Source organism: Scheffersomyces stipitis, chromosome 8 (genome assembly GCF_000209165.1).
Source record: "Scheffersomyces stipitis CBS 6054 chromosome 8, complete sequence".
Classification (NCBI taxonomy): domain Eukaryota; kingdom Fungi; phylum Ascomycota; class Pichiomycetes; order Serinales; family Debaryomycetaceae; genus Scheffersomyces; species Scheffersomyces stipitis.
The window spans coordinates 454,452-479,627 of NC_009048.1; the positions used below are offsets into that span (position 1 = coordinate 454,452).

At 43.2% G+C, this 25,176-nt stretch overlaps 10 protein-coding genes across 10 annotated transcripts; 4 read left to right on the forward strand and 6 right to left on the reverse strand. All coding sequences in view use genetic code 12, as the record gives it.

Annotated features, from left to right (window-relative positions):
* Positions 1 to 891: 891 nt before the first annotated feature.
* Positions 892 to 3,396, reverse strand: PICST_68475 (predicted protein). Its single transcript, XM_001386639.1, has one exon. It carries the CDS (start codon positions 3,341 to 3,343, stop codon positions 995 to 997), a length of 2,349 nt encoding a protein of 782 aa, XP_001386676.2. The 5' UTR covers positions 3,344 to 3,396; the 3' UTR covers positions 892 to 994.
* Positions 3,397 to 3,724: 328 nt separating this feature from the next.
* Positions 3,725 to 5,245, reverse strand: LYP1 (lysine-specific permease; the record flags this gene model as incomplete). Its single annotated transcript, XM_001386640.1, has 1 exon — positions 3,725 to 5,245. A coding segment is annotated over one exon (1,521 nt), but the record flags the coding sequence as incomplete, so codon positions are not given.
* A 554-nt stretch (positions 5,246 to 5,799) lies between these two features.
* On the reverse strand, positions 5,800 to 6,573 carry PICST_68476 (predicted protein; the record flags this gene model as incomplete). The annotated part of the gene is made up of 1 exon (XM_001386641.1): positions 5,800 to 6,573. The coding sequence occupies one exon, from the start codon at positions 6,571 to 6,573 to the stop codon at positions 6,124 to 6,126; it is 450 nt and encodes a 149-aa protein (XP_001386678.1).
* A 688-nt stretch (positions 6,574 to 7,261) lies between these two features.
* Positions 7,262 to 8,489, forward strand: PICST_33777 (predicted protein; the record flags this gene model as incomplete). Its single annotated transcript, XM_001386443.1, has 1 exon — positions 7,262 to 8,489. A coding segment is annotated over one exon (1,228 nt), but the record flags the coding sequence as incomplete, so codon positions are not given.
* A 118-nt stretch (positions 8,490 to 8,607) lies between these two features.
* On the reverse strand, positions 8,608 to 10,653 carry GUT1 (glycerol kinase; the record flags this gene model as incomplete). The annotated part of the gene is made up of 1 exon (XM_001386642.1): positions 8,608 to 10,653. One exon carries the CDS (start codon positions 10,486 to 10,488, stop codon positions 8,608 to 8,610), a length of 1,881 nt encoding a protein of 626 aa, XP_001386679.2.
* A 1,024-nt stretch (positions 10,654 to 11,677) lies between these two features.
* PICST_50616 (inositol polyphosphate kinase) lies at positions 11,678 to 13,378 on the reverse strand (the record flags this gene model as incomplete). Its single annotated transcript, XM_001386643.1, has 2 exons — positions 11,678 to 12,511; positions 13,208 to 13,378. Coding segments are annotated over 2 exons (1,005 nt in total), but the record flags the coding sequence as incomplete, so codon positions are not given.
* Positions 13,379 to 13,813: 435 nt separating this feature from the next.
* On the reverse strand, positions 13,814 to 14,134 carry PICST_74000 (predicted protein; the record flags this gene model as incomplete). The annotated part of the gene is made up of 1 exon (XM_001386644.1): positions 13,814 to 14,134. A coding segment is annotated over one exon (189 nt), but the record flags the coding sequence as incomplete, so codon positions are not given.
* A 2,655-nt stretch (positions 14,135 to 16,789) lies between these two features.
* Positions 16,790 to 18,214, forward strand: KTR3 (mannosyltransferase; the record flags this gene model as incomplete). The annotated part of the gene is made up of 4 exons (XM_001386444.1): positions 16,790 to 16,867; positions 16,946 to 16,963; positions 17,054 to 17,096; positions 17,280 to 18,214. 4 exons carry the CDS (start codon positions 16,790 to 16,792, stop codon positions 18,212 to 18,214), a joined length of 1,074 nt encoding a protein of 357 aa, XP_001386481.2.
* A 1,639-nt stretch (positions 18,215 to 19,853) lies between these two features.
* PICST_50897 (alpha-1,2-mannosyltransferase) lies at positions 19,854 to 21,368 on the forward strand (the record flags this gene model as incomplete). The annotated part of the gene is made up of 1 exon (XM_001386445.1): positions 19,854 to 21,368. A coding segment is annotated over one exon (1,515 nt), but the record flags the coding sequence as incomplete, so codon positions are not given.
* A 240-nt stretch (positions 21,369 to 21,608) lies between these two features.
* PICST_50523 (AP-1 clathrin associated protein complex subunit) lies at positions 21,609 to 22,070 on the forward strand (the record flags this gene model as incomplete). Its single annotated transcript, XM_001386446.1, has 1 exon — positions 21,609 to 22,070. The coding sequence occupies one exon, from the start codon at positions 21,609 to 21,611 to the stop codon at positions 22,068 to 22,070; it is 462 nt and encodes a 153-aa protein (XP_001386483.1).
* Positions 22,071 to 25,176: the final 3,106 nt, after the last annotated feature.

The window sequence follows — 25,176 nt, forward strand, 5'->3', positions numbered from 1 at the left end:
ATATAATTTACAACTCTACTATCTATTATTAACTCCCGGAGCCTGCTACAATCCTCTCAGGAACCGTCCCGTGGACGCTATCGATTTCACCCTAATTTAACGCAACCCCTCGAATCTGAACATTAAAGGAGCAAGGCAACTTTCGTACCTTATCACCTTCACTCATGTGGTTCCAGTCTGGCTTGCTGGTAAAGGAGGGGCACCCGTCTATACACGCCCAATATTCGTTATCGCTGGTACGTCCACTACTCCAATTTAATTTGGGTTCCTGCTTGGTTCGTCTGGGGGCCAGTGAAATTGGCAATTGAACTTTCCATATTGGTTCTGATCTCGTTTCTCTGTCTGATAAGCTTATCGTGTCAATGCTGTCTGTTTAGACTGTTCGACGCAGAAGCTCTTATTTTTCACGACTTCCACATTCTGACACGAGAATTTTTCACTATGGACCTGTGAACAATTTAGCTGGCTAGCCTACACCAACTGAGTCTTTGTACCTAGCTCTATCTGAACTAGTCAATTACACGCCATTCTCTTCTTCACTACCATCTTGAAACCCCCTCTATCTGGGCGATATCTCTGGCCAATGGCGTCGTCTGGCTAAACCCCCACCAATTATGGCCATTGCCCCACTTTCAGGCTAAACTCCTTCATTCGTTAAATGCTCTGTATCCAGGATTCTTGTTTTTCCGAGCCGATTAGTCTGTATGGAACCTTGATTCAGTCTTCGATAGCTATTTCTTCTATCGGTTCTCCTATTGGTAACTCCCATTGTTCAGATTATTTACCTTTGTTGATTGTTAGCAGTATTTCTACTTTTCCTACTACTCCTACTTTTGCTAGTAGTGCTTACTCTCTGCTTCTACTGCCATCCTACTCTTTACCATTACTACTATTATTATATTATTTATTATAGATTAGAACTATTTACCTGGCAGGATTTTCTCCGAAACCGAAATCTATCAATGTCAATTGGGGATAATATGTTGCAAATTACTTAAGCTTCTTCTCCAAGCTCGATGTCAGTATCCACATCTGCGTCGTTTTCGCTCTCTTCAACCTCTTCCACCTCCACCACAACCACTTCTACTTCTTCTTCTTCTTCTTCTTCTTCTTCTTCTTCTTCCTGAACTTCAGGAGCCTCTTCGGCTTCGACCACTTCTTCTGTCTCAGAGTTTTCATCGATTGTCTCTTCTGTCTCAGAGTTTTCATCAACAATTTCCTCTGTGTCGGAGCTTTCGTCGTCTACTATCTCCTCTGTGTTAGAGCTCTCGTCGTCTACTATTTCCTCAGTCCCAGAACTTTCATCTTCGACTATTGCCTCCGTATCGGAGCTTTCATCTTCGACTATTGCCTCTGTGTCGGAGCTTTCATTTTCAACTATCTCCTCTGTCTCTGAATTTTCATCTTCAACTATCTCCTCTGTTTCGAAATTTTCAGCTTCACTGCTTTCCACAAATTGTTCTTTTTCAGAGTCTAAATGTTCTTCCACAATCTCAGCTTCATCATTGTTAATAGGATCAACGTCCTCAACAGCAGATTCCACTTCCACCTCTTCAATGGCAGAGTCTTCGGACACAACTTCAGGAATGGGTTCCTGAACTTCTTCAACTGTTTCTTCGAACCTCTCTTCGGCGTCCACATTCTCTTCTTCCAATTTTCTCACCGTGGCTTCCCTCAATTGGAAAGCAACGTTGGCCTTAGCTCTGACCAATCTCAAGTAGTCATCATTGTCACGAACTAAATAGTTGATATGGAACTCTACATTCTTCAAATAGTCGTTCCATCCGTCCAAGCCAAGAGCCTTCAAGTCCTTGTTGTTGCTAGTTTTGTACTCATTAGCAGTGTCAAAAATGAAGTCTCTGAACTTGAAGATATCTTCCTTGACTCTGTGGAATCTCTTCCAAGTTTTCCAAGTGATTTCATCGTCTTCCAATTCAAGCTCGTCCAAGACCAGCGTCAACTGTTTGGAAAACTCTTGAATAGTAGTCTCAGAAAACGATTCCAAGATATCGATTGTATCCTGAACCACTTTGAAATACTCTACTAATACCTGATCATGGGTATCCACAAGGAGTTGTTGAATGGCCTCCGATGCTCCTTCAGGCAACTTGTAAGTAGCAGCGATGTCGTCCCTGATTTCCTGCCTTGAAACAGTTTCAATTGTTGAGTCGTTAGTCTGCTTGATCTTCTCATAGTCCTTATTGATCTCAGAAATCTTCTTGCTGAGAATCTGGTACTGAGAATAACAATCCTTCTGCAAGTTCAGCAAAAGAATACTGATTTGCGGCTTAATCAGTTCAATGGAGTTGTTGACAATGGGCTTCATTTCTATCTCCAAGTTGCTCTGGGCCAACTGCAATGTCTTGTTAACTTTGGTCTCCCAGAATTGCAATTCTTCATTGATTCTCAACAATGTAGGATCTTGAATTGCTTCTACGCTGACATCGCTCGTTGGCACACTTTCGTCAGTTACGGTAATTGTCGAGGTTAAAAGTACCACAATAGGCTCTTCTTCCTCGTCTGAGACATCGCTGTCGTAATCCTCGTCATCAGTGGTTTTGTCAGAAACCTTGTTCAAGAGATCCTTCACGATCTCAGCTATGTTTTTCTTCTGGACATCGCCTTTCAGCTTTATGTTGCTATAGAACTGGTTGAATTTGATCAAGTTCTTAAATTCCTGTTGGAGGAAACGACCCTTCTGCTGTAAGTTGATTGAACTCTTCTTTTCCAACAACTTGGTTACGATGTCCTGATAACACAAAATGAGTTTCTGGACGAATTCAATTGATGTTACAAAATTTACAGCGTTGTTCACTGCCGAACTAACCCCGAACTCGTCCAACTTGCCGTAGGCTACTCCGCCGTAAACATACACGTTCAATTTGGCGACACGGAAGTAGAACAAGAGCCTGAAGCGGGCTTTTTCTACATATCGCCAGATCTCAGGATACACGTTACGTTCCAAGTAGTCCGTGAGTTCAAGAACTTTACGATGGTATGTCACACATGCGTTTTCAAAATGGGTGCTGATTTTGTAGTTTTCGTCAAGACCCAAGACAAACTGTTTGGTAGAATCTACAGCCTGCGAAATGTGCAAAGACTCATCGACAGCAACAAGACGCGGTTCAACTACATTGGTATAGACAGGCAACACCGATTCATGGAATACTGGCTTCAAGTAACTGTTGCTAAACGTACACGTATGGTACACCACCGGCAGCAAGCTGTGGAGCTCCCCTGCGGAGTGGATGTATGGATCAGCAATGGGACAAACATAGGTTAAAGTATAGAACAAGTAGCCCAACGCAACAGCCACAGGCCATGCGTATCTGAAAAAGGCCATGGTACTGCTATTACTTGCTGTTTATGTGATTGGGACAGAAATCCTCTTTTTCGAGCGAATATGGAAGAGTTGGTGGAGAAGAAGAAGATGGAAAAATCGTGATAAAAACATAAACACACGTTTAGTGATGATAACTTTTTTTCGGCTCGATCCTGCAGGAAGACTTATCATATAGGACTCAAGTGTCAATTTTTCACTCTTATACTGTATTTGGTTGGGCTTCCATTATCGCTGCTGATGTGAAAGAGATGTGGATACGATTGTGTATTGGTGTTTAAATGAAATATCGAAAGAATAGACTTTTTATTGCCAAAAATGGTGCTTTTAGTGTCGTTTATGTCCCAATAAATGGCTGCGAAAAACAAAACTTTTAAGTTTTGTTTATACCACTTGCCTTTTCTCAAATGCAAACGGAGACTGTTCTGTGAATATATCAATTGTTTCTATATCTACAAGAAGTGGCTCGTTCCAGTACCACAGAAGCGACAACGACGACACCACAAGGATGATCAGTGTTAGGTAGCAGCTCAAAAAGTTGTTCCAGTCAAATCGCCAGATGTTTAGCACCCCGTTTCCTACTATGATAGCACAGATACTAACAATGGAGACGTAGTTTAAAAATTTCAAGAGACGAGGATGATTCAGCCTGAAAACAAGTGTGCTATAGTCTAACTTGTTAAACTTGAGGGTTTCCAAGAAGCGCAAATAACTCACCATTATGAACAACCACATGATCAAGCCAGATGTAGCGCAAACGTTTACAAGCAAATTGAACAACACGGAAATAGTCTCAACTCTGGAAAAGAGAGATATTAATCCTATTGACGATGTCAACAAAATTGCCATTTGTGGCACACCTTTGGTATTTGTTTTGCCCAAAAACTTGGGCATGTATTCTTCTTCCACCATCGACACCAAGCACCTGGAGCCAAAGTATATGTTGGAATTGGCAGCAGAAACCATCGACACAAGAATAACAAAGTTGAAGATACTGAGAATAAACGAGCTTGCACCGATTCCACAGTTGATCAATCCAATGAGAAATGGTGACGAAAATATATCGTCGTCGCCAGATGTCAATCGGGTATCATTACACGGGATCAACAATGTCAACAAGAAGAGAGTAGTTATATAGAACACTACTATTCGGACCAAAACATACTTTATAGCCTTGGGCAAGTTTATATGAGCGTCGCGGATTTCTCCTGAACAGATAGCAATGGACTCTATAGATTGAAATGTAAAGCAACTTGATACTAGAGATGCCATAACATTCAAAATCTTGGATCCAACGCGATTTTTAACTACATGCAAAGTATCGACACCCCAGAGCAAGTCTTTGGACCAGTATTTGAAGCCTATACCGTTCTTTGTGAGTATGTACGTGCTTAGAACGATCCAGCAAGTGATGAACAGAATCTTTAGGATGGAGATCACAAATTCAATCTCGCCGTAGAAGTTTACTGGTAGCAAGTTAAACAGAGTAAGAACGAGCCAGACGCCAAAAATGATCCATAATTGGTTACCATCGTTGACGAAAGGGAGGGCATTGCTCCAGAACGATAATACGGAATAGATAAGTGACAACTCCAACGCCAATGTGATGGACCAAGACAACCAATAGATGATGTTTATGGCTAATCCGACACTGTTAGATAAGAATTTGAACTGGAACTGGCAAACTGAACCGTTTATGGGCATATAACATGACATTTCTCCTACTGACTGAATCACAGTATAACATATCACTGCAATATAAGCGTACGACAACAAGCTGATAATGGGTCCATTGACCAAAGCATTGCGGACCCCAAGAAACAAACCTGTCCCTATAATCCCACCAATCAGGATCATTGAGATATGGCGAGAGTTAAGGAGCCTCTTCGTATGAACATGATCATGGTGTACGGAAAGAATGTGGCTATTGGGGCTAGAAGAACTCAATAACGGAGAAGTTTCGGACATCTCCGTTGTTGGCAGCTGACAGTTGCATCCGCTTACGTCGAAGAATTAGAGTGGAAAACTGCTGGACACACAAAAGAAGAGTAGCAGACGGAAAGAGCTGAATGTATGAAGTGAAAAATAGCAATCGATACTAATAATTATTTCCCATAGTTAAGAAAAATGCGAACCCCAGATTTTTCAATTTTGACGAACTTTGACGAAGGAGACGGAGACGGGAGTACCAAGCAACAAAATCATTGCTTTTATAAGAGTAAACATGAAAAGACGAATTAGAAAGCAGTCGAAGCCAGAATGAAAATATACATTTTCGTATCAGCCAATACACTGCCAGCTATTAGTATTACTGAGTTTCTAAACTACGAAGCTACCCAAGGATGACACAAATCTTGTCGCACTGGAAAAAACTGCTTCACATGCCACTAATTACCCCAGCTTGGGCGATGGAATACCCGGATTTACGTCACAGATGTCTCCGGAGCTATAAGGATATTATAAGGGTATATATATTGGAATTATATAGCCGTACAGATCAAGTATACTACTTGTACGGAAATCAGCGAAAAAATAGAATATACAAGAGAGACGAAAAACCCTGGCTAGAGATGTAGATTTAGACTGTAAGTTTCACAACGGACGATCACGTACTTAAGCTGGTACGCATGTAAGTCACTATTTCACGGCGTAGATCATTCACATTCTCTGAATTCATTGACCAATTGAGCAGATTGAACAATTACGTCTTCACAAAAATGCTAACGACCATTCTTCTATAGTCAAAGTCAAGGCATTTTCACTCTCGAAATTTTCAATCACACTTATTCAGCAGCTTCCTCAACAGCCTCCTTGACTTCCTCCACCTTCTCTTCGGCACCGACCAACAAGGCCTTTACACGGTGGAACTGGTGGTCAAAATGTTCGACGACATGGAACTCAACGAAGTCGACCGCTTGCAAAACTGGCTTGAGCACAGGGAACAAGTAAGTAGCGTAGGTCTGTCTGAGCAAAGCAAGTTTCTGAGCACCCTCGTACTTGATGAACAATGGGTGGGCGTGAATTGTTCTGTCCAAGAAAGCGTGGACGTTGTTGGAGCCAGTCTGGAGCGAGCCACACACGTAGTTGTGGTAAGGCTGAGCAGGCTGGATCAAAGCACCCACGTCGAAGGGCGAGCTTTCTCTGACTTGGTGGCACTTGTAGTCGTGCAAGTAGAAAGTGTAGAAGAGCAAGAAGCAGGCAAGATAGCACTTGATTTTTCCGAAGGCACTCATAGTTAGTAGGGGCAATTAGGCGTAATTGGTGGCAAGAGCTAAAAACAAGAAAACGAGTTCAACAATTGGAATTTGTACCTTTATATACTTCCTGGACTTCACACCCAAATCCAACGATCCCCCCGGCAATAGGGAGGCAACACAAAGCGCCGAAAGTCTAACAATCGCTAACAAAAACGAGAACGTGAAATTTTGTTAGTCGTTTCTTGCACATGGTCCTGTAGACTCCAGTGACATTCGACCTGAACCTGCTCACTACTGAGTAGAGTAGCACATGCTGTTATGAGCCTGGCCTGGAGTTACTCCATACTTAACTCGTTTTGCGACTCAGAATGTCACACAAGAATTTGGCCCCACGTACAAAATAAATGTTGAGTGCGATGAGTTGGTTTTCTGTTTGGAAATATTCCCAATCAGGCAACAGTGCTGCTTTCACTGGTGTTGCAGCCAGAACAGCCTAAATTGCAGCTGTTTACCTTTTACCACTTTCGGGTCCCTAATGGAGCACATCTCGAGTCCCTGATTCGAGCTGCAAACTCAGTTCCGATCCCGAAATCAGGTGTGCCTCAGTCAACACACACTGAAGCTGCCACATTAGCCTCTTTAGCCCCAGTTAATACACAACTTTATACCTTATTCTTCTGTAATTGAATTCCTCCTTAGCTCTTTCTTGCATTGCAACACCTCCATGAACGACGTCTCCAACAAGGAGAACGTCCTCCGCACACCAACCACCCTCAACAAGAGAAAGTCGTACTCCATTCTCTCGCCTGTAACCAGCAGCTACAATCTTAACAAACCCGTCTTGAGAGCCAAACAGGACAAAATCAAAAATGAGAGAGTCATAAGTGAATCGACAGGCCTTGTCAAGTTCGCCTTGTCGACAAGCAAACCTCCGTCGTCTCTATCTTCTCCCTTCTCCTCTACGCCGTCGCAGAACACCTCCACATCTGTCACTCCTGTCAGATCTGGCTTGCCCGTTTATATCCCCATTGACAATAAAGTTGTCCATAAAGTCCAAAAAGAAGAAACAGACTACAGATTCATCCAAGATGAGCTCTTACAACAGTACGCCCAAATACAAAGAGAAATGATGGAATACGAAAAGAAAATCGAACTATGCAAATTTGAACTCTTGGAAATCTCCACGAAATTAGAATCTTGCAAGAGGGATGAGATGGTGGCAGAAATCAGGAAACAGAGAACTCCTTCCAACGACCTCGACCTCTACAAGAAGGTCCATCAGCAAACAGAATCACAAATAAATTCCATAGAAAAAGAATTCTCGGTGTCTCATCCGGAAGAAACTGTCTTTATAGACTCTTTAAAGAAAAGAGCCTCTACTGTATTCTCCATTAACAATTCAAATGTCAACAATGTTCAAACTTCAGAAATTGAATTGAAGTTAAATACCTTGAAGAACAAAGCATCTACTATGTTCAATGCATCTAACATTACAAACACATTTGAAGAATTGAGTCAAAATGTGAACAAGAAGGCATCCACCATTTTCCAGGTTCCATCAAAAGAAAGTGATATTCAAGGCTTGCTAAACTCATCAAACGAGAAGTTCGATGAGATATCCCATAAGACTTCAAAGTTCTTCAACGATGTTGTCAATAACTTATCGCCAAAGAAAACTGAATCTACAAACAAGAATACCCTCTTCAACACCAAGATAAATTACACACTCAATAACCTTTCGAAGAATTTCAATCTCAACTTCAACAAGAAACAGGATGAAGATCAGGAGAAGGAGTTAATTTTCAACAGCTCTTTCAACTTTGATAACTTGAACCTCAACGAAACTCCTATCACAGAAGTCTTCCTGCCAAACGATGATAACATAGACAGTTTGAGGATTATATATGAAGACGATGATGATCAGGATATTGTTGATATTGACGATTGCAATAGTTCCTTCGAAGATCACTAAGTAGAGTTATTTTTACTTCATATGCCGTTTGTAGCGATTTCATTATTGATTATTAAATAATAGTCTATATGTTAAATTATACATTAAAACTCATTTCTTTACTCATCGTCATCCAACCATCCCTTGGATCTTTCTACTGCCCTTTCCCATCTCTTCCAGAGCTTTCTTCTTTCTAGATCTGGCAACTCTGCCTTAAATGTATTGTCAGTGTTGCCCTGGATCTTTTCTATAACATCGTCGAGGTCTTTCCAGACTCTGTCTTCAGGATTTTCAAAAGCCAAACCAGCTGCAATGGCAGCCCCCAAAGCTGTACATTCGGAAATGGCCGCTCTCTTGACGGCAACACAGGGCCCTAAGATATCTGCTTGGATTTGAAGCACTTCATCTGCTTTAGACATACCTCCATCTACTGCCAATTGCGACAAGATACTGTTTTGGTTACCACCGGCTTCTTCCAAGAAATCAGGGGAACCACCAGCATCATCAGCCATGGCTCTGAGAATGGCACGAACTTGGAAACAGACACCTTCTAATGCGGCTCTGGCGATATGACCAGCAGAAGTGTATTGCGTCATACCAAACAAGGAGCCACGAGCCCCACGATCCCAGTAAGGAGCATACAATCCTGAAAAGGCAGGCACAAACACCACACCACCAGAATTGTCTACTTGTGAAGCCAAAGGTCCAATATCGTGTGCATTTTCAATCAACTTCAAGTTGTCTCGCAACCATTGCACGATGGAACCAGCAACAGCAATTGAACCTTCCAAAGCATAATGCGGTTTAGATTCTTCTCCCTTCAATGTTGGGAACCAGAACCCTACAGTAGTCAAAGTTCCATGCTCCGAAATCAATTTGGTTGAACCGGTATTGTACAACAAGAAACACCCAGTTCCATAAGTACACTTGGCCGAACCAGACTTGAACGCCATTTGTCCTACCAAAGAAGCCGACTGATCACCGAGACATCCACAGATAGGTACACCGCTGATAGTCTTCAAGATGTCGTATGCTTCCTGAGTGATTTTGTTGTGGAAACCCAAGTTGGACAAGATGGGAGCGGAGAACCCACCATAGAATTCAGAACTAGACACGATTTTGGGCAAACGGATCTTGGTTGGATCGATGCCCCAGAACTCCAATAACTCTTCATCATAGTCTTTGGTTTCAAGGTTCATGAAATATGTTCTCGATGCATTGGTGATATCAGATACAAATGTCTTTTCCCGTGTAAGATGGTAGATCAACCATGTATCGACTGTTCCGAACATCAAGTTGCCATCACCCTTTTCATACTCTTCTTTGATAACATCATCATTGTCCAAGAGCCATCTCAACTTGGCTGCAGAGAAATATGTTGAAAGAGGCAAACCAGTTTTTTCTCGTAACTCCTTCTTTTTCTCATCGTCTGTAATCTTCTCCAAATGTTCTACAATCTCGGCCGTTCTGGTATCTGTCCATGTGATACCACGGCTCAAAGGCTTCCCCGTCTTTCTTGACCACACAATAGTAGTTTCTCTCATGTTGGCAATACCAATAGCCTTAAGTTTATACTTGATTTTCAAGTCTGGATCCAGGTTGATCTTACGCAACGTGATCAAACAGGCTACCAAACACTGAACGGCATTGGCCAAAATGTGGACAGGCATACATTCGACCCAGCCAGGTTGGGGGAATCGCAAAGTGGGCCCTACGGAAGAGAGGTTGTTTTCGATCTCTATCTCGTCTGTGATCGAAATAGCAATACCTTCAGCCGTATAGATGGGCTCATTATGTCTCATCAAAGAAGATCTTCTTCTGAACTGCTCAGTGTTCAGAGACTCCGCTGGACCTTCTGATGCCGAAGTAGAGTACTCGATCTGACGTTTGGCGATCTCCCTACCATCTTCAGAAAACAATATCACTCTTGTGGAGGTGGTTCCTATATCGATGGACGCTACCACAGGATGTGTAGGAGACTTGCTATTACGACGAGGCATGGTTATGGGTTATATCTATGGGAAACAAGGAAATGAAAACTTTTAAACCAGTCAGTAGCAATTAAATGGAAAGGAAAGCAAATAGTAATCGATTCGATCCGATCCAATCTCTAATAAATTATCAAAAGTCAATTTTCAACCAACTCAATGTGGGGAATCAACGCACTCCTGCCCAATTTTCTAACTAATGGGAAGAGAAGACAAAAAAGCAGTCTACGTGGAAAACAGAGATCTATAAACCACAACTCTACAAATGTGGTCGAATCTACTTCTCCTTTGTTTATATGCCCCCGGGCTTCACAAAGTAGTCGTAAAGATTCTCGGCCCTTCAAGAAGTACACACCGAAAAATATATGGGGAAACGAATTTTGTATGTACAGTGTGAAGGATGTAGAAATCCTTCAATTTTTCACAATGAGACCGCCTGGGGCAACTCGCTCGAGATTACACAGTGTCGGCCCGCCGCCGCTTCCTGCTCGCTTCATTTAGGTTGCATTCTCGGAATATTCCTCATTGTTACATTGGCTAGTCTCTAGATTTGCTTTCCTTCATAGTAATTTCTTCAAATGCCTGCTACACAAATTTTCTCTTGAATGCGTGTTTTAGTTCTTGCAGAAGCCGAGACTTCAGAAACGGCAAAGGCGGTTCTCGTACTAGAAAAGTATCAGACGATCCAGACGGTCCAATCAGACGGTCCAATATCTCCAGAAAGTAGCATATAGAAGGCTGCAACTGTCAAAAGAGATTATAAATAGAACTCGCCGCTAATCTAGACAGAAATTATTTTCTCTGCTATATTTTTTCTTCAAAATTATTTAGTTCAGTTTATCTTCGAGATTTAGAAATATTTCGTAAATATCTCACTACAGCTCTTTATAATTTACTAGATTCACGCATTTATTATCGGACTTATACTTCTGTCACTTGTCATAAGGCTCTACTACTGTCAACCTTCTCGAAATCCTCTCCCTCTTTGAGACATGCACAGAAGCCTGCTTGACACATTAGACTGTTGTAGTATTATTAAACCTGATATTATTAGTTATACAAAGAGGAATGAACAATGTCGATAATGTACACCGTTTGACCGCCTGACCCACCTTTCGAACAATAATTAAAATATTTACAGTATTGTCACCTTTATCTACCTAGTCTGTATCGAGATCAGCATTGTTCTCTCTATTCTTTTCTACTCTGAAATGCCATCGTCGTCGTCGTACTCAGGGTAGACTACGTTGAATGGGTCACCCTCTTCTAGCACTTCGTTGATACCACCGTCTTTAGCGTTGGCCACTTCAGCAAAGTAGTCCAACCATCTGTTTCGATTCATGTAGCTGGACTTGTTCTTTTTCAACACCTCTAACGCTCCAGCAGCATCTACATACTCGAATCCACTGACAATACGGAAAACAAGCTTGAAGTATGCAATCAAAGACTGGATACCTCGCAAATAGCCCAAATCCGCCAAATTCGGATGCGATGGAGGAATAGCCGCATCTTTGTAATCTTCTTCGGAGATTACCGATTGAGCGAAGTCTATGATTCTCACCTTGACATCCTGATCGCCAGTCTCGTCACTGTCGTACATCAACAAGATGGAAGAACCGTACATTCTGTAGCCCACCAAGTTGTGGAAAATCCCGTACAACTCGTTAAACTGAGTGATAAGCCCAGGGATCTTGACTAAGATCGAATAACTGTCTTGGCCGTTGTACAAGAATTTGGCCAAAATCTTACAGAACTGGGCGCCAATCTTGATCCTTCTGCCAAAGTACTTGTCCTTTGAAAAATATGTACTCTGTAGGTGTGCTTCGTTACTGCTAGAGCTGTCTGGCTTCTTGGAAAGTTGCAATCCACAGATTCTCACTCCAAGACGCCGTGAAGTAGTATACATACATTTGCTTCGCTGTGATTTCTGCTTGGAGCGACCTGCCTCGATCCCGTACTGGCGCGTACCCATCTTCAAATCAAGAACACATGGCGTTTTCATGTTAGTCGTGAGATCTTCCAACAAAATAAACCGCTCAAAACGGGTGTGCTTACGAAGAATCGGAGCCGAAGTGCTAGTCGTTGGAGTTCCAGGTACTGGTGGCTCTGAAGGGTTCATATTAGGCGATACTACACAGGATGAGTCCAGATGCTTTCCATTTGCCAATTCTTCATCGTCCATGGTGAAGATGCTGTCATCATTATTAGTGGTTGTGTTTTGTAATTGTGGTTGGAATACTTCCTGTAAGACTTGAACCTGCAAATCAGTATTTACGGAAGTGGATCCGAGATTGTTGCTGGCTCTAGTGTGAAAATGGGAAGAGGTGACCGAAGAAGAGGCTGAATTCTCCCCAGGAAGCAAGCTGTTATGGATACTATTATGAATGCTGTTGTGGAAACTGTTGTGGAAGCTTCCAGCGGTTCCATCCAAGTACATATCGGCTACGGGAGATGGCAACGAACTGGAATACTTTTTCCAGAGCGAGTCGGGAATTATATGCTTATTATCGTCCAACACCACTTCTGGAGGGAATTCGTCTTCCTCTTCAGAAGCTATTAGATGGCTCCTATTGTTACTATTTCCATTACTCATATTGTATTTGCCAGCTTCCAGTAATCGATTACTAGAACACTTTCTCGATCTAGAAAGTCCGCAATCCTTTCCATGGTTCATATGATCACTTTGGATATCAGTAGACGAGTTTTCAGTAATCATGCTGGAGTATCGAACATTCAAGACGCCAATGTATTTCGGCATGAAGTTCAACAACTCTGGGTGTCGCAACTCGATCGTCTCGTAGAACAAGTTTTCACGATTGACCAAAGCTTTGCAGACTGCTCTTTTGGAAAAGCTGAAAATGGCAGTATGACCGCCCACTTTGTTCTTAAATGGACGCAATTCTACTGCCAACGGGAACAATTCATTCTGTTCGCTGTTGGGGACCTGAGTCTCACGTGGATGAAGAAGATTGGGATCTGCAATATCCGTTTCCAGCTTGGGCTTCATATCTTCCAATGCTGGCGATGACGATTTCGACAAGCTGATCAACGTCTTCTCAATCTCTACAAGTTTGCTCTTTTCCGTCGACTCGCTCACGTTCATGATTTTGGTTATGTTGCCGTTGGAAGAATGGTCAAATTCCAAGTTGGCGGTGAGATGCTGAGTTTGAGCTATGATGGCCGTGGGAGAAATAACTGTGGGAGCATGATGACGTCCGTCCCTATGCTCATGATGCTGGTGCAGTGAAGGCGTTTCTGCGATGGGGTCGGCAGGCGTATGAGGGAAATAGGTCGCTGATGAAACAGGCTCCAAATCGATAGATTTCTGGAGTTCTGGCTGTGATGAATGATCTACTGATGTTAGTGCTGCGTTCACTACTGCTACTGCATTATTGGACGTCGATGTGGGCAAGGATGTAGAGTTCGATTGGTCGAGACTTTCGAATTGAAGATCATTTCTGAGATCGTTGAGTTCGTTTCTGAGTTCTTCTTCAGTGTTGATGATACTGTTCGTAGAAGAAGTCATGGTTACAGAAGAGCCGGCAGTGGCTAAACTCGATTGTTTCGACAACGCTGTCGATGCCGCAAGCTTGCCTTTGACATCTTCGGCTGTTCCCCGAAAGATCCTGAGCGAACGAGCCGCTTTTCGACCCGTAATGGATGAAGAGGGTAATGCCAGAGTGACCTCTGTAGATCCCTGAGAATGCGTGCTACCATGACTACCACGATTTCCGGTTATGGTTGGCGACAGTTCCAACGAGGCTTCCGCTAGATGGGCTGCGAGCAGCATCGTGGTATCGGTGAATGTTTTTTCCATTCTGTGCTTTTTGATATTGTTGACCGATACAAAAGACTAGATTAGTGGGACATACAACATGAAGGATTGTATAAGTGGTTATGAGGGAGATACTGTTATTGTTGATAGGGTTACAGTGACGAAACGGCAACGATTTGGCAATGTTATATCACGATTTGTCGCTACAGTCACGCTATAGTAAGGTATGTTGATATAGTTATGCAACTATGTTTATGTGACTATTGTGATATGAATCTTTCAACTTCTTCTCTATAATGGTTACGAAGAAGTGCACGAGATCCACTGTCAAAGACGTAATTGGGAGGTTTTGGCCACAAAAAGAGACACACAAGCTGCTCTCGCTGTATATGATAGGCTAACGCAGTCTGAAAGGAACGTAGCTAAAAATGCGTGCAATACTGGGCTCTATCGCTCGATATGGTTTGCTAATTTGGCAAAAGAACCAGGTGTTTCTAGTTTTTTTCAAGTAGCTCTGCGGTGCGGATGTTGTGTTTTTATTTAATGTGAATTCTCCAACAGCGGTCCTGTGTACAGCGAAAGTAGATAAGCTTCTCCATCCATGGAGCTCAAGAACTAGTTTGAAGTTGCAATAAAAACAAACGAATAGCAAGTCGAGCGAGTTGGGACCAACGAGTCCAGGCTGAGCGCTACCGGGGCACGTTTGCTTTCCCCAACAAGAAGAAGCTCCACAACAATCACAAACACAATGTGACAAAGGACGCACTCACCAGAGCCACGCATCCTCCATCTCATTTCTCCGACCAGCTCACCGGTGATACCCCGTGCATCTTTAGTTGTCATATACTGCAACAATCCCAGGGCGCAGGCCCCAAGCGTTTCACTGATTAGCTGGCTGTATACAGAGGCGATGTTGACCGTTCTGGCAAAGTCAACGTGGTGAACCCTGGGGAAATGAGATGGAACAGCTGTCACGTGTATGGAACAGCGATGGCTAACACGGGGATGGTCATGTGACAGGCTGTTCCTAAACATACGGCATATAATGTTCATGTACGGCGATAAGTAGGGACAGGCATTTATGCTTGGGTTATCGAAGTCACGGCTTGGTCAAATTGAAACATTGCCAATACGGCAGTTTCTACAAGCTTCTAAAGAGATGTGATGATCATTGGGTACTACTTGCTGTGCAAGCAATTTCAGAAGTGGCGATCCGGTTTATACTTCAACATATTGGGTGCAAAATTACAAAATATTGTAATAAAGAGGCTGTTGTCTTGATCCCATTTCAAGATAACAGGATAGTTTTCTCTTCTGGACTATGGCCTAAGTGCTATTGCTCATATACTATAAGACTCCGAGTAACGGAGATGAAATGACTACTTTGCACAAGGAAGATGTAGAATTGAAGAGATGTTTTAGTGTTTCTGATTTCTTTGTGTGTTCACCGCTTCTTTCTTCCTGGTAGGATCAACTGAACAATCGATAGAGCACCAACCATTCTCAAATGGTGGAGTAAACTAGTTTAACAAGTGCTGAGCAGAGTGAGTTTCAGTGTATACTGCTTCGATAGCTTTATATTTTTAACACGCACGTTTTCAACTTAGAGTTGCTTCAAGGAAGTAGTTATTCATGCGATTAAGCAGTTAGAAAATTAGTCTGCCTTTGAGGAATACAAGTCTTTAAGTTCTAGTCTGTGTATCCAATCACTATACTATGCTTATGCAATGCGAGAGTTAATATTGGATCTGCGAAACAAGCAGCTTCTCTCTATCTACAGCTATCTACAACCTGCTTCACGCTTTCATATCTGCTTATCTTACTTACCAGTTTGAATCTACACAACCTTCACCACGCTTCGGGGCCAATGTGTATTTGCTCGTGCATGTATTTTGCTGCGAAAATCTTTTATTTTCTGAAATTTGTGAAAGATCTGGTTTGACTTGTGTGCAGAAACAAATCTTGATCCCAAATGTCACTCTCAGCACTATTCTTTGCAAACTGTTTCCCTCAAGCAAAGATTTCACTTTCCAGCAGTGCTAAACCTCTTCTACTGTAGTGTTCGAGGTGTCCTTGGAATGCCAAGTCGAACCATCCAGGATCTCATCGCTTCATTCTCCTACCTGTATGATGATGTGGTAGCTGAGAATGAGGAGTGCCAAGAGCCAAACAAATTTCAGTAAAAGCAAACGGTATGGGCCATTTGCACCCAGAGCGTATCCAGCCACATTTCTTTAACACTAGCTGACACCCACCAAAATTGTCATTTCCAGAATATACGTGCCCAAGAACGTGCAGAGGTCCAGCACGGATAGTATGCAGCCTCTCCATTTGATTTCTCTCGGTAGACAGCTTTGTTCTCTCCCAAAATAGTGCAGCTTGACACAAAAAAATTTTGTGGCCAAAGATTAACACAAAAGCCTGGTTTCACAGCTGATATAAGAAATTACGATAGCCCCTGGAATTACTGTTCGACTCCGATCTTTGCTGAGTGAAAGCTGCCGTTGTCGTTGTATATGCTCTGTAGGTATGGTTGCCATGGCCGCAATAACCTCCTACTGGAGACTCCATGTGGTGGTATTCCTTCTTCTCATTCCCTTTTACGCACTGAAATATGTACGCTTTTCACTTGTACCACTAGATAAGGGAAGATACGGTTTAAGTTTGGAGATTCAAACACGTAAAGGTCGCCAGGAGACCGGAGATTCCAAGGTATTTGAAGCTTTTAATGGCGCTGGTGTCGCTTCCGCTATCGACGAATATGGCGAAAACTCTACTACTGACGTTATTGGCACCGTGGAGAAAACTGTTCTTGATTCTGGATATTCAGACGATGCCGGAAATGGTAAACAGCAAACAGCGGCCTATGACATTTTCCACTGGAACTGGACTTCACCAGAGCCTCTAGAATCGCTAAAAGACTTTCTCCGGAGTACTTCTTTGGTGCATAAAGTTTCTTCTGAAGTACCATCTCAGATGGTACAGATTCATAAAACCTCGTCAAAAGATTTCCACAATGGACAAAGAGAAAGGGCCACATTTTTGATTCTTTGTCGAGATGAAGACGTCTATGAACTTCTAGAAACGGTTCAAAATCTCGAGGACAGATTCAACAGCAAATACAATTATGACTATACATTTTTGAACAATGTGCCTTTCTCCAAAGATTTCATATACTTGTTAGCCTCGCATATCCCCCTGGGCACCCTCAACTTTGGCTCTGTGGCCGAAAGTCACTGGCAATATCCGTCTTTCATAAACCAGACCCAGGCTCAAATCGTGCGACAGAATTCAGCCCATTTTCCATATGGTGATTCAGAAAGCTACCGACACATGTGTCGCTATTTTAGCGGGTTCTTCTACAAGCATCCGTTCCTACAACAATACCAATACTACTGGCGTGTAGAGCCTGGTGTAAAGTTTTACTGTGATGTCAACTACGACGTGTTCAAGTTCATGAACTCTCACGGGAGGAAATATGGATTCGTTCTTTCATTGTTTGACTACAGAGACACCTTGCCAACATTGTGGGATCATGTCAAGGACTTCATGGTAGAGAAAGGCATCACAAATCCTCCTTTAATCGATTTGGTAAAGAACAATAACGTTTATGAATCCTATAATCTCTGCCATTTCTGGTCCAACTTCGAGATTGCCGATTTGTCCATATTTCGCAATGAAGAATACGAAGAATTGTTCCAGTATCTTGACGGAAAGGGTGGGTTCTACTACGAGCGATGGGGCGACGCTCCGATCCATACCATGGCAATGTCGTTGTTTCTCCAGAAACACGATCTTCATTGGTTTAATGACATAGGCTACTACCATGCACCGTACCTCCAGTGTCCACAGGAGTCAGCTACGTTTCTCAAGAACAGATGCAGCTGCAATCCCGACGATGACTTCTCGTACGACGATTTGAGTTGCACCAGTCATTTTCTCGACATCATGGGTAATGCCTAAAATGTCGGGTAAGATGGTGAGGAAGGATAAGGTAAAATGGCAGATAATAATGACAGAATAATGAATAAGGCTAGATATGACTGCAGAGTAATTAGAATAATAGACATTAATGCACCATTATGCAGAAAGAAGGGAAAAGTAGCACTAAGTGGAAACAATGAGAAACAAGGGAAGAGCTTCACCTTTGTTTATAGAAGCTGGAATATCTAGAATACCATAAATACTGCTAATATTGAAGTTCATACGAGAGTCTAGCAAGCTAATTGCTGCGAAAAAAAAATCGAAAGTGATCGGAACCGAGCTTAAAGGATCAGCTAACTTGGGCTAAGGGGGGAAAAAATATGAAACGGGGCAGATAGAAGCGTCAAGCCAGACAATGGGAACAATGGACACAAAGAGGAGGAAGGGTCTGGCGACCACAAAGATTAACGTCAGAAACGTAATGTCAGAAACTTACGTAGGCAAGGGACCAGAAAGCTGTCGCCGATCTACAAATGGGAATTAGATAACGGCTAGTGGCTCCAAGTAGTAGATTTTGCTAGTGGGAGCTGGTGAGACTTCGTGGGAGGTGGTAGCGAGAGTGCGATTATCAGCCCCCTAACGGTCCGCTGGCAAAAAAATCCCTTACAGCAATAGCCGAATACTGCAACAGATTGCTACCAGGAATTACTGAAATCAGGTAAGTGAGTAGAGACTCCCACAGACAGTTCCATATCCATCCTACGACCCAACAGACTAGATCGTCACAATTAGACGTCTCTAACCCCACAATTCAAATCCCACATCTAGTGAAGAATGAATCGAGGCAGAAAAAAACAGACACGGTCGCACGCACTATCAAAAATTAAAATTGGAATACAATTTCCAGCTAAGACCACTATCTTTTCATCTCCAAACACACAATTGAGTCCATACAAATTTGCCAACATCGCCCAGGACCACAGCATCTTCCTCAGACTGATTAGACGTGTATATCCATCCTGCTTTTCGATCCCCACCGATTCACACGTCTAGTTTGCTCTCACTCTCTCTACTGAATAATCGGAATCTCGAGCTATACACAACGCAATTTTTCATCTCTCCAACGCTCAAACTTTCCACACAATCCCTTTCTTTTCACATATGTGCTAGGCCAATGCCTTCACTCGTATCAAAGCTTCCAAAGCGCTTCAAGGGCTTCCGCCGACGCCACCGGATCGTTCCGACCATGGTGCTCTTGCTAGTGGTGGTGTATCTTGTATTTTTCCAGCTTCGCATCTTTGCTGAAGACCCAAATGCCTCCCTCGAACGCTCCCTCATCATTGACCCTGACGACACCTCATTTTCACTCTCAAAGCTCTTGTCATACATGTTGCCGCTGAAGTCCAAGAAGAAGACGATACCGTTCAAACAAACTGATGCTGGCGCTCCTATTGTCGAAGACACCGTGGATGAAATCAACTTCCAAGCTGTCGAAGGAACGTCTTCGTCGTCCTATGACGACAACATCCGTAAAAAAGTAGTCAAGAGCCCATCCCGGTCCAAAGGTTCCATCCAATCGCAGAATGCAAAAGCCCAGCTTGCTATAATCAAAGAACTAGAAGCCCGCAAGTTGCGAGTTATCAAGGATTTGCATGACAAATTTTACAGTAAAGCGCGGGAACACAACAGACGAGCAAAGGCATACAAGTTCTTTGAGGACATCTTCACGGTGTTCCATAACGGAAAACCCAAGATACCACCCTTGAGGAAATATCTTTCTGATGACAGAATTTACCATGCCAGATACGACACCAAGGGCGTGGACAAAACCGTGTTTAGCGAAAAGTACCTTTCCGGCTTCCTCCAGCTCGATGAAGAAGAGCTAGAGTCGATGAAAGAGTCTCATCGGTACATTTTAGAGAATCTTCCAGAAAAAGCGCCAAAGGGTGTATACTCTGGAAATGGAATAGTCTACGTCGGAGGCGGAAATTTCAACTGGTTGACTCTTTTATCGATCAAATCGATACGAGCAATCGGTTGCAAGTTACCCATTGAAGTAGTGATTCCCACGATTGACGAGTTCGAAGCAGATCTCTGTGCCCGTATCTTCCCAGCCTTAGGTGCCAGATGTATATACATGCCGTATGCATTAAGTGATCCTGAAAATACCAATTCAGTGGTTTCAAAGTTCCATCTCAATGGTTATCAGTATAAAGCATTGGCTATATTGGTACTGAGTTTTGAGAACATCTTACTTTTGGATAGTGACAACATCCCAGTACATCCGCCAGATGATTTGTTCAACAAGGAACCTTTCAAGAGTAACGGCTTGATCGTATGGCCCGATTTCTGGAAACGTGCCACATCACCAGATTACTACAAAATCGCAGGATTGTCTCCCAGTGATTCGAAGTTGATGCCCAAATACGACGAGGTGGCTGGAAGATACAACGATGCCAAACACGACACGAAAAATCCCTTGGACTTGGACAATATCCCCTTGCATGATAGAGCAGGCAGTATCCCTGACCCAACATCGGAGTCTGGACAGCTTATGATTTCCAAAAAGACACATACGAAGGCGTTGCTCTTGGCTCTTTACTACAACTTGTATGGACCCAGTCATTTCTATCCATTATTTTCCCAAGGATCTGATGGTGAAGGTGATAAAGAGACCTTTTTGGCAGCTACAGTAGCTACTGGAAACAAGTTCTACCAAGTGTCAAAGTTCTTGAATGCTTTTGGACATTTTAACATAAAGCACGAGTTCGAGGGCACAGGAATGGGGCAGTATAACCCTGTTGAAGATTATGAGTATAATTTGTTACGGCAGCGTGCAGACTCTATGTCTGAAAAGCAAGTGGTGCAGTTCAAAAAGAAAAATACACTTTTTGAAAGAGGACCGCAAATTCTCTTTGTTCACGCCAACTTCCCCAAATTGAACCCTTGGACATTGAAGATAGAAAGAAAGTTCTTCAACGAGAAGGGAGAAAGATTCCGGTTGTATGGATCGGGAATGAAAGTCCGTACGGGCTACGATTTCGAGACCGTGCAATGGACGAACATGAAATATCTTCTATGTGACTTAAAGATCGACCTTGAGACCTACAGTGATGTCGACAGGTCTGAGTTGTGTAGTGAGATCTTTGAACACTTAGCCTTCTTACGGTCCACCATTCATACCTTGGAATGAAAGTTATTCTTTCAACTGCATACTATAATACCTAATATATAGTCCTAATAACACATACATTCTCATTGAAGTGTAATTGTAGGAGAGAAGTTTCTCTTGCTGGTACATTGAATTTTGCACCCATATTTTGCGTTAGGTGCAGTACCAAACAAAAACCATCAACCGATTCGAAACGTATACAAAACTCGAACAAAATAACTTGGAGAAGCTCTTTGCTAAACACCACAAATTTAAGCATACATGTCTATAAAGTACCTATTTCTATTGTCCAGGCAGGGAAAGATCAGATTGGCCAAATGGTACGACACGATTTCTCAAAAAGAGAAGGGTAAAATCACACGTGAGTTGTCTACTTTGATACTCTCCAGACGAGCAAAGATGTGCAATGTGTTGGAATACAAGGACATGAAAATCGTATATAGAAGATACGCATCACTCTTCTTCATAGTAGGCATTGAATCCGGCGACAACGAATTGTTGGCGTTGGAGATTATTCACCGGTTCGTGGAGCAAATGGACAAGATGTATGGCAATGTCTGCGAGCTCGACATTATCTTTGGTTTCGACAAGGCATATCACATTCTTGACGAGTTGTTGCTCGACGGTTACATCCAGGAGAGTTCTAAAAAGGAGGTTTTACGAAGAGTAGGTCAACAGGACGAACTTGAGAATATGGACGAATTGGATCAAATATTGGCATAGTAAATGTATAGATAGGTTCAATATATGCTGGGCATTTAGATTGACAGTATGAAAGCATAGAGGAGTACAGGAAGATGGAGCTACCGAGACTTCGGTGACGACAAGAGGACAGGATACATTTCAGCTGCTGGCTACTTTGTCAAGACCGGCTAGGCTAGTTCTACTGTGGGTCCGTTCTAGACTTCAATTATGACTAGAAACAAGCTGAGAAGTCCATTTGCACCTCGTCAAGTCAATGTCACACCGTTTCAACAGGGATTGCCGCAGCCTCATATCGGGCGAAGACACTCAATTGGAGTGGGCAGCCTCGTCTCAATTGACCCCTACATTCTGGGTCTTGACCTGGTTTCTGAAGAAAATCCCCTATTTCGTAGACATGATCCAATTGTACGGAATTTTAACTTCAATACAGTTAGACATTCCGAGACGCAGACGACAAGATGAAAACCCCATATCAGGAGATATAATAGACACTTCCTACGGAGCCCCGTATCAAAATCAAGGCTAAGCAGTTCAATTGCCTAATACAGAACTGCGGAACCAAAAGGGAAGCAAATCTAAACGCCAGACACGAAAACCCCAAGCCAAATCTGTCGAGACAAGTATGACATCATAGAAATTTGCCGAAATCACAGCTTAGCTAATCTAGCAGAGTATGCTTTGCTGGGCCCAATCGACCTTCCACAAAGCTCGAAAGTGCAGCAAAGTACGAAAGTTAAAAGCCTGGTATGGCTCTAAGAGGAGGAGACAGACGACCTAAAAATATATTCGTGCACCGCTTTGACGGGCTCCAGTAAATAGTTACCAGAAGTTACAGAGAAAGCCAGAAACTGCAGCATTAAATGGTCATGGTTATCTTGTGGCCAGATAAGTAGTACTACGACGACGTCATCCTGCTGCTGGAGGGGGCGATAGAACAAAACGGCCTCTACGAGAGTTTAATTTGGTATGGGGTATATGCAATGGGGACAGAGAACTGAATTTTCCCGAAGCTTGAAAATATTCACGAGCCATAATACGGTTGCATAGGGAGAGAGCTACGGAAAGAGACATCACGGATATTGGGACATTGCTGAAGAAAATCGAGGGCTCCGTGCAAAGTAGGATTCTCACGCTGGGTTACAATACCGAAAGAGCTAGACGGCAGGGACAGATACAGGGCTACCTGTACGGCCTGTGCAGCTACAGAGATGCTTCCTCAGCCAACGATAAAACACAATACAACGAATCTACACTGTCCTACTGAGAGATGGAAAAAGGGGCTGCTGCCACCGATAGTATCTGATAATTTGCCAGATATGAGATGCGTCCCAAGGCATTTCGCATAATTTGGATTTTCGAATATTATGGAGCTGTCGATATTTTAGTCGACCTACAAACGGCGACGGGGCTAAATTTCTTAGAGCTGATAGGAGCAAATTCAGGTAGGGGGCAAGAGAGGGGAGAACATGAATTTTGATGGGTGTAGGCCAGGTGTTTGTTTCATTGCACCTCGTTTCATTCACCGTCCCGCCGTGGGCTTGTCAGAAGAGAAAATTATGTGGGCCCAAACAAAGCTGGAGCTGCTTCGAGACTCGCCACATGAAAATGTCAAACGGGGGCCAAGATCCCACTCCCGCCAGTTCGCTACCTAGCAGACTATCAGCAAGGTACGTCTAAAGGTACAGACGAAGGCACAAAGCACAAAGCGGCGGTGGTTCTGTCGCGTACTTTCCGCTCTTTTCAAGCGGAAAGCGCAACAATAGTACAGAAAACAATACAATCACCAGACCTACATAGGGTGGCCTCCGGCACAGACCAGATGGTAAAATCCCTCAAGACGCTTCTGGCAGCGGTGGTGGATGAACAAAGACACGAACAATGCCCAGCGGTGTAGGTCTAAAATTAACGCCAGGTAGAACTGGGAGAAAAAGCAAGCGCTCGCAAACTACAGGAAAAAATAGAAAAGTAGGTTGGTGCAGCAGAGTGACTGGTGAAGAAAAGACAGAATTTGGAAAAATCACCTGAATAAAACCCACTAGCCCGAGCACACGCAACTCTCGCAATTTATTAAATTGCTCCAGCACCGGCAGAAGCTGGCAGACGCCAGAAGGACGGCCACGGAACGACCGCCAGCTAGCAAAAATTGCAAACAGACGAACACCCAGACGCCATCACTCGACTTTGTGCATGGAGATTGTTGGTGCTATGCCACAGACTGAGGTTTACAGCGGCAAGTCTCACATCTACCACCACGACCTGCCGTTTCACTTCCCAACCCGTCCCACCTTTCCTAGTATGGCCCCAGCCGCGCAAGCGTACCATTTCCCAGGACAGTAATGCAGATTTGCACAATCTAAGTTGAGGGATTTTCTCCATTGGCTGGAAGGGCGCCGGGTAACCCCCCAAAAGGGAGATTGCTACCTCGAACACGACCTGATTCTCCTGTAAACCCACAAACCTTTGCCCCTCTCGTCTTCCTCGACCCACCCGTCTGCAGATTACGTCAGCGGCACATCACAATAATTTCAATATTTTCAGAGGCCAGTAGAGCCTGGGAATGTTATTGTGCGAAATTGCGAGCATAGTGCAAAAAAAATTATTCAAAAGAAAGCTCTCACTTTCTGCGGAAAAAAATTTAGCACCCATTTGGGAGTACACTTTTTTTCCATATATATAATTGAAATATAAATCCACGATTGTGAAAATTTGCAAATTTTGAAAGTTGTTGTTTCGACTAGAGTTATCGCACGCTGTTGGCAGACTATCTCGCGTTTTGCTTCTACCGGCATCTCCTATCAAATACATCCGTGGATTCCATCGACTGAGTTCTGTTCACGAGCCGTCGTTCACGTGAAGACCCTGTGCAGCTGCAGTCTATACCAGTACTACCGTCCGTCTCCTTCTCTACCACTGCTATCACGACTCACCAGAGCGCTAGAGAACCGGCTCCTACCCTAGTCTACTTCGATCTATTCACTTTTTACTTGTATCTTTCCGTTAAAATTGTCCGAAGTCTCGCTTGTACGATGTTGTATTAACAGGTTGTATCACAGTTGACACACCTACCCTGTTTAACGAATCTCCCATAACTTCGAACTGCCCCAAGCCAGGTAATTCACCGAGA